The sequence below is a fragment of the Erpetoichthys calabaricus genome, chromosome 5 (assembly GCF_900747795.2).
Source record: "Erpetoichthys calabaricus chromosome 5, fErpCal1.3, whole genome shotgun sequence".
NCBI classification, from domain to species: Eukaryota; Metazoa; Chordata; class Cladistia; order Polypteriformes; family Polypteridae; genus Erpetoichthys; species Erpetoichthys calabaricus.
The window spans coordinates 214,526,121-214,539,899 of NC_041398.2; the positions used below are offsets into that span (position 1 = coordinate 214,526,121).

Here is a 13,779-nt window from a genome sequence, read left to right on the forward strand (position 1 = left end):
AATGAGTAGATTCTTCTATATTTTTGGGAACTAAATAAAGAGCACAGGGGAGGGTATTAGCCAGTTGGTTTCCCTCACAGTCTGGAATTTGTCAAATCAGAAGACATCTTGTGACTTTTACCTGACTCCGTCCACAGACACATCCTTTAAATAAAAAAAAAAAAGTGCACATCACATTCCCACCCAACTTCAACAACTACTCTACAGCTTTCAGCTTTTGTTTTTAATCTAGCAAGTTTGTTATAATAAAATATTTTTTAGAAACATTCAACAAACTAAAATTTTATGAGTAAAATGGACCTGGAGTCATGTACTTTGAAAAACATATACTTTTTTGTCATTGTAATATTGACTACAAGGGGGCATCTCGGGACTCCAAATCCTCAACACAACTGCACAAACATTAGTTATAGGGAGGTTCAAATAACCTTTAATTTATGACAGTCCCTTTACAGGCCTTCAGCAAAACACAGTTCTTTCCTTTTGTTTTCCCATCCTTCTATTCTCTCCAGGCAAGAGTTGTTCTTCTTTAACCAAGAAAAAGGAGGCCAAGGACAGTGCCATGAGCTGCAAAAGTTATGGGTACCATCTGTTAGCAGGCAGAGGAGTGTGTCCTGATCAAATTTCTGCAGGCTGGAAAAACCATAAATGCTGCTCATTATGTCCAAACACTAATGAAGCCTCATCATGCATTGTGTGATAAACCCCCTAGAAAGAAGTTCATCCTGCAGTATGACAACGCTTGGCTCCACTCTGCTCATTTCTTGGTACAAACGGAGAGAATGGGATAGGAGGTTTACCCCTTCACTCCAAACATTCTCGATCTACCGCTCGGCATTTACCACCTTTTTGAAATCATAAAGGACCAGATGCAAGGCAAGCACTATGAGAGCAGAGACAATACAAAAATTTTATGTCAGTGTCTTCAGGCAGCTGGAATAGAGTAGTACTCTGTAAGGGAATCTTTAAACTACCAGAACGATGAGGAAAAATGTTTCCAAAGAAATGGAGATTTTGCAAAGAAAATAAATCAACGTGTGTACATTAAAATGACATGTTTGCTTATTTAAGTCTCAAAATTTCCAATTTTTAAAAAATTGTCTCTCATTAATTTCAGTATGACCCTTGTAACTGAACTGGGTTTATTTCAGTGTGTCGGTAGGGAAAGAATCCAGTGGTTTAAAGGTATGATTGATGTTTGACTAGTAAGACTTGCTGATCATGTTGTGGGAGAGCAGTGATGTGTTGTGTATTGTTCATACTTGCAAGTAAGAATTTAATTTATAAATGTTACAGTTCATCAATTTAAACAATTTCAAATTCAACACAGTGATCTTCATTGTTTTCAGTCAAATACACTGCATATATCGCAGGTCAAACAATGATAAAAATTTTCAATTATTTAGCTTTGCAAAAAAAGAACAAAATGCAATTCTTTAAATCCCACATTACACTTATGTATATTTTGCAAGTACGTAAACTGTATTCCTCATGTATGAGGCATTGCTTTGTAACACTCCAGAATATTACAACAGCCTTTATTGAGCAAGGCCCTTAACTTGCAATTTCTCCGTCCTGGGTATGACGTTAATCTGCATTCATTCCTGCATGTAGGCCCTCCAACCTGCAGGGAAAAATCTGGGGGTTGGTGGCAGGATTGGCTCTCCAGCCACCATAAAAAAAAAAAAAACTCACACTGTTCCATTCCACAGGTCACCCGTCACATGGCTGCACTCGGGTCTTAATCTGGGATCTTGAGGTGATTTGTCATGTGGTGGGTGCAGCAATGTGCTGTATCAGTGTGTGCTCCTAGCCTCTTTATTGAGGTAGATTCACTGTTGGTGGCTTCAGTGCAGTGTCCATTATAGTGAAGAACTATTTCCAGTTCAACATTTGTGCAGTACTTGAAGTTTAGCTCTCAGAAGTAGCATTAGTTATTTCAAAATTAAACTTTCTTGATTGATCCATGAAGGGTTCAGACAGCCTCTATCTTTGGTTGCCTTCATTGTCTTGATCTAAACTGAATGTTATGCCATATGATGTGGTGAGAAGTTAAGCAAAATGACACCTTTTATCGGCTAACTAGAAAGATTACAATATGCAAGCTTACATGGCAACTCAGGCTTCTTCTTTTCTCACTACATCCATAATGGCTAGCACAGCACAACATCCTACCTAGTACTACAACCATATGATGTGGATATTCTTCAAGTCACAAGCGTTGAAAATCCTACACATGACAGTGTATAGTGATGTATCTCATCTGTTATGTATTTGGAAGAAAACAATGGTGGTTATTGCAAGGTTCTAGTCATTGAATCTGCTCAGGAAAAAACAAAGTTATCCCTTGACACACATTCTTTGTTAACATTGTCCTTACATACTGTTTTCTACTGTCAAACCCAAGCTTTTGTGTGGACATTCCATAGCAAAATCAACTTATTCTCTTTGGGGGCAGCAGATAATGAATTAAAATTATAACTGCTCATTTATTTTGTTGTTTGCAGCTTAGTGTTGGCTCATAAGTGCTAAAGATTGTGGGCTGAGAATTCTAATGCAGTTGTTGATGGAAATTACTATTATAATCATGGTGTATGTATCTCTCTTAATACATAATATGCTACCGTGGCTGTCTGTTTGTCTGTCCAGGATTTTAAATCACCTGTAGCTCACAAACCGTTTGACTTATTGACCTGAAATTTGGAACACATATACTATGTGACATCTACTATCCACTTTTGGGGTGATGATTGACCTCCAAGGTTATTCCTCTTTTTATTTTCATTTTATTTTATTGTAGAATCAACTCTCGACAGCGGCCATCAGGGTGGCTATGCGGTACATGCGTAACAGGCTGCGAACAGTAAATAACCATGAGTGGATGATTACAGATTTGTGAAATACCAATGGGTCATGATTTTAAAAGGACGTCTGCTACATTCAGTAACACGGGCTAAGTCCAGGTTTTCTTAACATGTTAGTATCCTGCTAGGTAGCCTACCATACATTAAAGGTTTCAGGTTTTTCCCATATATTAGGAAGTTTTTCAAACATTAAAGAACCAACTTTACATGCAAAGATCCTTTCCCAAAATGAAATGGTGCTTTGTCAAGCAACAGTTCTACAATGAGCCATACAACCCAGTAAAGAACCTTAAATTACCATTAAAACCATTATTTTTAAGAGTGTAGTTCTGTATTTGTTGCCTCTTTTCTTATATTTGTATAAATATCATCTGATATAATACGCTACCATGGCTGTCCGTTTGTCTGTCCAAGATTTTAAATCACCTGTAGCTTGCAAACCATTTGCTCTTTTGACCTGAAATTTGGTACACATATACTATGTGACGTCTACTATCCGCTTTTGGCGTGATGATTGACCTCCAAGGTTATTCCTCTTTTTATTTTTATTTTATTTTATTGTAGAATCAACTCTTGACAATGGCCATCAGGGTGGCTATGTGGTGCATGCGTATGAGCGCCGTTCTCATCCCTACCACCTCTTATATCATTCTTTAGGCAGATTGAAGACTTAAGTGCTAGCTTAAGTGAAAATTTAAGGAAAAAGAACTAAGTAATTGGAACACAAACACTGACTTAAACAGTTTTAATGCGAAAAGATGCCAACGAAAGAAGAGAAGAAGCAGGCCGGTAGGGTGAAGAAAAGAAGATCTGCTCAGGAAGCAACAAGCGCATCAGCCTCTGAGCAAAGAAATGCTAAATGTACAGAGAAAGAGTCTGAAAACTAGGAATGCTCAAGTCAAGTGTGCAGTGTGCCATTACTGGCATAATATATATACAGACAGACACTCATGAGGTCCTATGCTCCTTTCCGGCCATTCAGGTCTGCTGATGAAAGGCATCTAGTGATGGCACCTCGGTGTGGCATCAAATCTCAGTCCAGACGCCGAGCTGTCAGAATGAGCTGACGTCATCCATTTGAAATTCTGACTCCTTCCACGTGTTTAAAAAGTGTTTGAAGACTCTCCTGTGTGGTGAATTTCTATCTAACTGATATTAGGTTTTGTAATCTAGGAATCATAACAAGGTTGTGTTTTATTCTGAAGTCTTCACTTGTGGTGATCAATTTTGTAAACTTATCCTGTAAAACGTGTCCCCCAGAATGATGTTTACTTGATTACATTGACCTCTTTTGAATGACACTTTACATAAACGTATCTGCTAAGCAAATAAGTGTAAATGAATATGGTCCTCGACAGCACTGAATTTGATTTAAGTGTTTTTGTCAAGAAACCTTTGGCCTGTTAATTACAAACTCTGACAATCTTACAGAAGCAGCTTTTAAACACCTTTGACACTAAATACTTGTGTTTGTAACCATGGATGGAATCATTGAGGTTTTGAATGAAAATCTCACAAACACGCTTTAGATTGCCAACTACTCTCAACACCAAATGCAGTCATATGGAAGCATTGGAAGAAATAATATGAACAGAATACATCTTAAAACGAATGTGACCAAATATGTCATCTTTTGACGTACATAGAGTGCCACTGGCAATAATCCCCTGGGATTTCCATGTTTAATAGACTCTAAAGTTTTCTGAAAATGGTACAAAAAACATCCAGTGAGTGGCAGTTCTGTGCACAAAAATGCCTTGTTAATGAGAGAGGTTGGAGGAGAATGGCCAGATTGGTTCAAGCTGACAGAAGGACTATGGTAACTCAGATAAACTAAGCACAAAAGAATCTCAGAATGCACAACTCATTGAACCTTGAGGCAGATGGGCTACAACAGCAGGAGACCATTTCAGCCAAGAACAGAAAGCTAAGGCTGCAGTGAGCACAGGCTCACCAAAACTGGACAGTTGAAGGCTGGAAAAACTCAGCCTGTTCTGAAGAAACTTGATTTCTGCTGAGACACACAGATGGTAGGGAAGAATTAGGCTTCAACAGCCTGAATCCATGCACCCAACCTGCCTTGTGTTAACAGTCCAGACTGCTGCTCGTGGTGGTGGTGGTGGTAGTTGTAGTGTATGGTGTGGGGATTATTGTGTATGCACACTCTGGGCCAGTTAATAAAAATCAATCATCGCTTGAATTGCTGCTGACCACGTGCATCCTTTCATGGCTACAATTTACACATCTTCTAATGGCTACTTCCAACATTATAATGCACCATGTCACAAAGAAAAAGTCATCTCAAATTGCTTTCATGAGCATGACAATGAGTTCAGTATTCTGCAATGGCCATCCCCTATCTGCAGATCTGTACCTAATAGAAAACTTTGGAATGTGATAGAACAGGGGATTTGCAGCATTAATGTACAGTTAACATATCTGCAGAAATTGTAGAGTCAATAAAATCAATATGGACCAGGATCTCAAAGGAGTGTCTTGTGGAATCCATGCCACAAAGAACTGAGGATAATAATAATAATTCTTTATATTTATATTGCGTTTATATATATATATATATATATATATATATATATATATATATATATATATATAAAATTTGTTTTTCAGTTATCCATATATTCTCAAGTGGCATCTCGTTTCATTCTATAACCAACAAATCCAAGTCAGGGTCATAGGAGGCCACCCGCAAAACAGAGAAATCCCTTGATGGAGTACACATACCTGCAGGACATTGGAGCAGGTGTAAACTGGGATTTCCACTCAGTATCCTGTTGTTCTACTGTGCCGGCTGATGCTATTGTATGTGTTGCAAGCATAAATAAATAAATAAAGTTTTTATGTTACCCTGCATTTGAATTGCAACTGATATTGACTTCGCATTTTCTCACCGTGTCTTTGATGGGCTTCATTCCGATGTCCGTCTCCAAGTTAGAAGATTGATTCGCATTTTTTTATCTTGTAGGGATCTTGAGAAAGCTACTCATGCTTTTATCTTTTCTCGCCTTGATTACTGCAACTCGCTCTATTCTGGGATTAGCAAATCCCTGATACACAAGTTACAGTTGGTCCAGAATGCTGCCTCTTGCTTTCTGGTTGGGGCAAGAAAGTATGACTCAGTTTCTCCAATATAAGCTTCTTTACACTGGCTGCCTGTCACTTTTCGAATTAATTTTAAAATCTTGTTGCTAGTTTTTAAATCTTTACATGGGCTTGCTCCTGCCTATTTATCTGAATTATGTGTTTTACACCAGCCATCCAGAATGCTTAGATCTTCTGGTCAGTTGTCTCTTGTTGTCCCTAGTACCAAGTGTACAACTAAGGAGGACAGGGCTTTTGCAGCTGCTGCTCCTCGCCTGTGGAACCCGTTACCTCATCAAATAAAGGAGTCGTCTACAATTGAACTGTTCAAAACAAGATTAAAGACTCATTTCTATTCACTTGATAGATAGATACTTTATTAATCCCAAGGGGAAATCCACATGATGTATTGTATGTATTCTGTGACCTTCAGTAATACTGATGGTTTCCTCATTGTAATTATGTAACATTACTTCTATTTATTATTTATTTTATTTATGTTCATTTATTTCTATTTCTGTTATTCATGTTAATTGTATGTTTTTCTTTAATACTATTATTGTAAAGCACTTTGGCTACAGCATTCCGATGTTGTTTTAAATGTGCTATATAAATAAAGTTGACATTGACAATTAGACTTACCCGAAACTAAAAATAGGCTGTGCGTGTGCTCGTGTCATACAAGGGACTGCCTTTCAGTGCTGCCAAAATGTGATTAAGGCTCCTTGCGGATATGGATTTGAATAAATGTATTCATTTACGGAGAATAATAATGTTAGATGTTTAACATTAACTTGAAAAAAATTGTCACATCTTATAATCGACAGGGTAAGAGGCAATGCAGTCATATTCCTGGCAAAGGAAAATTTTGAAAAGGAATGGCAAAGACACACTGCAGGTTTACTGATGAGTTTAATTTGAAAGCATAGCATAACCAATATGTCTGCGTGCTCACACTTGCTGCCAGTTTCCTAAATAACTTCAAAAGTTTTCTGCCCTCCTGGATCAAACAATTGCATAACGTTACGGCGGCCCCTACTGACAATATTTGGAATTGCAACTACATAAACGTCTGTTCGCAGTTCGCCACTATAGTTCGTTACAGTTTGAGGAAACGTCTGTACCGATGCTGAAAACTATCAAACCCTTGCTACATGTAAACAGTTTGTAGATAGTAACGCACCCCCGTCTCTTCTTAAAATTATGGATCAGAATAATTTCCTGTTTTCAAACTGTGGCATTTTGTATGTAGGAAATTATAAACATAAACAAATGCAAGCCCAGAGGAAATTTCAAAAGTTGTAAAACTGATGTAAAACAATGATTTCTTCTACAAATGTGATTGCAGTCTCTCGTTATATACATTTAGCTGTCAATGCTTATTCGTTTCAACAAAAGTTGCAAAGTACAGGAATGAAAAGAAGCAATCAAGTTACAAATTTAAAATCACACCTGCGTTCTAGATTGAAACTTTAAAGCTGGAAATGTTTGTTTCATACTGTATGTTAGCTGGAGCCCAGTGAGGATACACAAACCATGTATTTGTTAACATAAAACTCTCAAACTCTCTCCAGGTCACGTTTGCGGGCGTCTGGACACAATGCGGGCACACCCATTCACCTAACACTCATGTCTTGGGGGGTTTGGGGGGCTGGGTGTGAGAGGAAGCCCGACACATAGACGGGAAGGACGTCCAACAATATTAGGTGGGAATTGAACAAGGAATGCCAGGTACAAAGGAAAGCATTGCTAACCTATAATTTAATTTAGTTTAATTTAACCAAAACAAAACACTATTATAACTTAAGAAATGAAGCTACAATTTAAGATTCTACGCGCTTTTTACTGCATTTTTCCACTTTAATGGAAAAAGCATTCAATCGAGCCCACTTCAGAAAATTATATTTTCACGAGAGTCGGAACCTCCCCGAACAACATCGGGTTCAAGGCAGGAACCAACTCTGGACATGGAGCTGTTTCACAGGGCACTCGAATAATCGGAGGAAATCATAACGTCCGAACCATTTTAGTGTCATTAATATACCTAACTCGAAGGGCGTCGTGAGGACAGTGCAAACTCTACTGTAAGAGCAACTGGTTTGTGTACATATGTTTTTATGCTAGGTGGCCGACCATTTTTAAGTTCTACTTTTGTTATTAAACGTACTAAATGTAATATTTTCTGTTGTTTGCACGCGCGCGCATACTTAATTCAACTGCAAGTCATAGTGTGTGTGTGTATACATACAGTACATATATATATATATATATATATATATATATATATATATATATATATATATATATATATATATGGGAGCGAAGGTCTTTGATACACAAATATCTACAAATATGAAAAGCGTATCTCTATCTACATATATATAATATAGAGAGAGAGATAGTTCGTTCCATGTGTTGTTCCTGACTCGCTCCCGCTGATCCTGCTTTGATGGGCTCCAGCTGCCCCGCGTCCCTGCTCCACTCTATTAAAAATTAACGGTTCTTTAATACCATTTTCTTATGTTTGTTTCCTTGTAATACATTTGCTTGACAAAGAAACGATTCATTTTATGAGGAGTTCTTTGCATGTGAAATTTGTTCTTTAGGCTTTGAAAAGGTTCATATATGTGGACAAAACAGAATACATTAATGTATAAGCTACTTGGAAAAAAGCTTGACCAATGACGAAAACCTGAACTTCTCTGTTACTGTGTTCCGCAAAGTTAATAACCCATTATTTTACAAATCTCACAAATTTGTATCTCAGTATGGCTATTTATGCAACGTGTTAGGGATCTGAATAGATAAAAGTTCTTTTTGGAACCTTCAAGGGGATGGTAGTGTTGGGAACCAAAAGTAGATCCCATGTGGCACTGCTGAGCCACTATGGCACCTTTATTTTTAAGAGTGCAGACAAGCGCTTAAGGAAATACAGACGGATAGGTGGATGGATATTTTTGAAAGCTTAGAAAGAATACAGTTAGATACAGTAGATAATGTGTGTGTGTGTGTGTCTAATGTCGAATGTGAAGCGTGTATACTTTGACTGGCATATGATTTAATTAAAAGAACTTAATTTTGCCTTCTATATAGGACTATAAAACACATGTGGTTATCACTTTGTCTCCACATTTCAAACCTATTTTAAGATTTACAGTTAATGAGTTCTTAATTTTATTCAAACATAAAACATAAACCAATATCTAACACAATGCAACGTATTTGCGACTTAGGTAACTGCATAATGTTTGACTTCAAAGAAGTTCATTTTGGCTTTGTACGTGACCGTAAAACACCTGTAGTATCTCTTTGTTCTCACAGTGCAAACAGATTATACAATTTATTCTTTCTTGAGCTCTTCTTTTAATTAGAAAAAAACAAAATCCGCTACAATACGATATATTTGTAATATACTTTTCAAGTTTGTGAAGGTGTTCAGTCATTTTTGTCCAGTTTAACTTACTGGTTTTTTTTTTGTTGTTGTTTTTTTTGCATGATTAAAAAAAGACACCAGAGTTTTAAGAAACCAGCACCTGCGGTTGTCTTTGTACAGTCAAAAAAGAACGCGAATGTCAAGCACTACGACTCACCCACAGCCCAGTGGCTTCCCCTGGGGTACATCTTGGACAGCGGCGCTCCGTTTTGGACAGGAACTGCGGATCCCAGGTGTAGCCAGGAAATAACTACCGCTATGTAGAGCAGAAATAGCACCGAGCGGTATTTCCAAAAGAGCAAGCCGGCACCCATCGCGGCTGGAGTGAGTGAGAGAGAGAGAGAGAGAGAGTGGAAGAGTGAGAGAGCGAGAGAGCCGGAGAGATGCGCGCTGTGGAGTTCGCTCGCTCAAGGTGAGTCGCCAGCGCTACCTGCCTTGTATTTATGGAGAGACGCGGCACGACCAGTGACGAATTTGCTACAACCTGTGAAGTAACGTTGACGCTTCCTGTCATTAAAGAACGCTCCAGTGTGTGACTAAAATATTACTTAAAGTATTATAACTGTTGGAAACAAAATGAACAAACAAACAAAGCGCTTCAAGAATAAATAAACCGATATGAAAAGTCAAATTACTGCTATATTTGATGTACCCTCAAAGGAGGTGACGGATGTTGTCTAGAATCTACACCTTTAATTAGCTTCTTTCTGTTGGAAAGGAACAAATGCCAGTGTGAGCGGCCGGTAATGTCCGGTACGGGAGCAATATGTCTTCATAGAATTTTACGGGTTTCACAAATAAGTAAGTGAAGACCATATACACTTATTTGTCCTCTTTTGTTACTAACAGACACAATTGCTTTCTAGTTACTTATGTCACGGATCTTTTTATGTGGTGTCGGGTTAAACCTGGTAGTTTCAAATTCTGTTCCGACAAGCCTGCTTTCATATAACTTGTTTCTTTGAATTAAAATTTTGTGAGGGATGTTGTATAAAATAAAAAGTGATATTTCAATTAAAGGGTCAATTAGAGCTGGAGCCCTTCTTGGAACAACAAATACAAGCCTTTTTAACACTGGATGATTAAGATTTTCTGGAACCCTTTTGGTTTTATCTTATAGATTTTGTTCTGCTGATCACAAAAGTTGCCTTTAAAATTTCCTATCACATACAATTTAATGGCAAACGCCTATTTCTGTGATTTACTTTCATATTAAAAACATAACATCTGTGATGATCTGAAAGAAATTACATTGCTACTGGAAATGCTGCTCAACTATACTAAGTGCTGTTGTTTCTTGAGTGAATGGACCAGTCGTGCTAAAGAGACTCATAACATTAAAAGAACTGGCCGCTCCATAACAATGTGGTTCAGAAAAGTGTGACTTAAACCACTTGCCCAATCAAAGGTATTTTTCCTTTCCATAGAACACTTTGAGTGATAAATTTCATGAAAGCAATGAACAAGAAAAGTGAGAAATTTTGATATTTGAGACAGATGTTTCTATGAATAATTGATGGCAAGATTATGGAAGGCATTTGTGTTGGTCCATATATTAGACATGCCATCAGTGACTAACAGTTCAAAGATGTGCTGGTCGGGTTGGAGGAAATCACACAGAAGTCTTTCAAGGATGTTGATGACAATTTTATTGCAGAGCACCAAGATACATCCAGCTGGTTAACAACATGCCTCAAGCATACAAAGCTATGAAGTACAACGTCGCTAAAATACTAATTTTCTACATTTCCACATGGACTTCTTCCCTGCTAATCTTGGTGCAATCAGTGACGAGCATGGAGAAAGGTTTTAACAGAATACTGCAATGATGTAAAAGTGGTAGCAGGGAAAGTGGAATTTTTTTGTGCTGACCAACTGAAATAAGAATGATCAGATGCTGAGTACAAAACATTTCTAGCTCAGTTGAACTAATACAATGTGTCAGCATCATCCATCCATCCATCCATTTTCCAACCCGCTGAATCCTAACACAGGGTCACGGGGGTCTGCTGGAGCCAATCCCAGCCAACACAGGGCACAAGGCAGGAACCAATCCCAGGCAGGGTGCTAACCCACCGCAGGACACACACAATCACACCCACACACCAAGCACACACTAGGGCCAATTTAGAATCACCAATCCACCTAACCTGCATGTCTTTGGACTGTGGGAGGAAACCGGAGCGCCCGGAGGAAACCCACACAGACACGGGGAGAACATGCAAACTCCACGCAGGGAGGATCTGGGAAGCGAACCCAGGTCCCCAGATCTCCCAACTGTGAGGCAGCAGCGCTACCCACTGCGCCACCGTGCTGCCCCTAAACACACTAAATTCAATAAAAGGTACTTTCATGGTTTCCCAAATTCCTACATGTACAGTCAATCAGAATATACGCTCACTGATTAAATGATTAGAAATAGCTGTACACCTGCTTACTCGTGAAATTATCCGATGATCCAATCATGTGGCAGCAGTACAATGCATAAAATCATGCTGCTGCAAGTCATGAGCGTCAGTTAATGTTCACATCAAACACCAGAACTGGGAACAAATGTGATCTCATTGATTTCAACTGTGACATGACTGTTGGTGCCAGATGGGCTGGTTAGAGTGTTTCTGTACCTGCTGATCTCCTGGGATTTTCATGCACAACAGGCTCTAGAGTTTACACAGAATGGTGTGAAAAACAAAAAAACATTCAGAGACCAAAGAAGAATGGCCAGACTGGTTCGCCAGACAGGAACTCAGATAAATGCTCAGTGCAATGTAGTGAACAGAAAGGCATCTCAGAATACACAATATATCAAACCATAAGACAGATGGGCTACAACTGCAGAAGACCACATTGTGTTCCACTCCTGTCAACCAAAAACTGGAAAGTTGAATATAGGAGTAATGTAGCCTGATCTGATGAATCTCAATTTATGTTGAGGCACACAGATGGTAGGGTCAGATTTTTTTTTTGTTCTTTATTTCTCCTTATACAATTTCTTGTATAAGGAATTCGCTAGTTTTCGCATACCCCTTGGGGTCAGAGCGCAGGGTCAGCCATTGTACAGCACCCCTGGAACAATTACAGGTTAAGGGTCTTGCTCAAGGGCCCAGCAGAGTAGGATCTCTTTTGGCAGTGATGGGGATTTGAACCGGCAACCTTCTGGATACGAGCACAGATCCTTAGCCTCAGAGCCACCACTCCACTCTATGAACTCATGCACCAAATTTGCCTTATGTCAATAGTGGTGGCATAATGGTGTGGGGAATGTTTTCTTGGCACACTTTGGACCCGTTAATACCAATCAATTATCTTGTAAATGCCATGTTCCATTTCCGTATTGTTGCTAAACATGTGCATCCCTCCATGGCCACAATTTTATCCATCTTCTAATGGCTACTTCCAGCATGTAACAAATCAAAAGTCAAACTGGTTTCATGAACATGACAAGGAGTTCAGTGTTCTTCAGTGGCCTTCTCAGTTACCGGATCTGAATCCAACAGAACACCTTTGGGATGTGGTTGATTGGGAGATTCACAGCATGAATGTGTAGCTGACAAATCTGCAGAAATTGCATAATGCAGTCATGCCAACATGGTCATGAATCTCAAAGGAATGTTTCCAACATCTTATGGAATCTATCCAATGTAGAAATGAGGTTGTTTTGGGAGCAAGAGGAGACCTTACCCCGTATTCTTGGAGTGTTCCTAATAATTTGCACAGTGAATGTTGTTGTGTTCAGTGTTAAGCTGTCTATCATAATCACTAAATATTTTTGAGGAAGCAACAAATGTGAAAATGTCTACAGCACACTCACCGCAGGCCAATTTACAGTCAGAAATGGACATAAACTGTAAATAAAATGGGTGAATAAATGGATAACATGGTTGAGTGAAAGATAAATAAATTACCTAAATATCAACAGTATGAAACTGCCATGCATCACTAAGACTTGAGTTCCTGAGCAGGAAGAAGGTGAAAGGGGATAGATGAGTGGATGGGTATGAACAGATTTCCTGGGCATCAAGTATTAAACTGAAATGCCACAAAAAATCTAGGGAACAGGTGAAATATTAATGACAATTTTTTTGATTTAATATTCTTTATTAATTCCAGAGAGGAAGATGTCTTTTTGCAAAATTTGTCAGAAGCAGAATCCTAATGATGAAAGCAACAGAAATGGGAAAGAATAATTCAAGCATCTGACTTCCTTTTTTGAAAATAAACTTAGGGTCAATTAGAGTTCAGACAATTTCAAGCTTCAAAGTTTTTTTGTTTTTTTTTTTGCGTATTAACTTTTGTGCAAATTTACCAAAATATTTTGTAAGTGTGGGAGCGGATGGACTGGCATCCCAACTGGAATTGAGTATATTCTCCTAAGAAGCTGGG

At 38.5% G+C, this 13,779-nt stretch overlaps 1 protein-coding gene across 1 annotated transcript in view; it reads right to left on the bottom strand.

Moving 5' to 3' along the window:
* The window catches only part of grp (gastrin-releasing peptide), a 34,006-nt gene extending 24,212 nt beyond the window's left edge, over positions 1-9,794 (bottom strand). Inside the window, exon 1 of the mRNA XM_028803027.2 lies at positions 9,554-9,794. Coding sequence (XP_028658860.1) covers positions 9,554-9,710 — 157 coding nt within the window. The 5' untranslated portion in view covers positions 9,711-9,794. The remainder of the gene's footprint in view (positions 1-9,553) is intronic.
* Between the last annotated feature and the right edge of the window lie 3,985 nt (positions 9,795-13,779).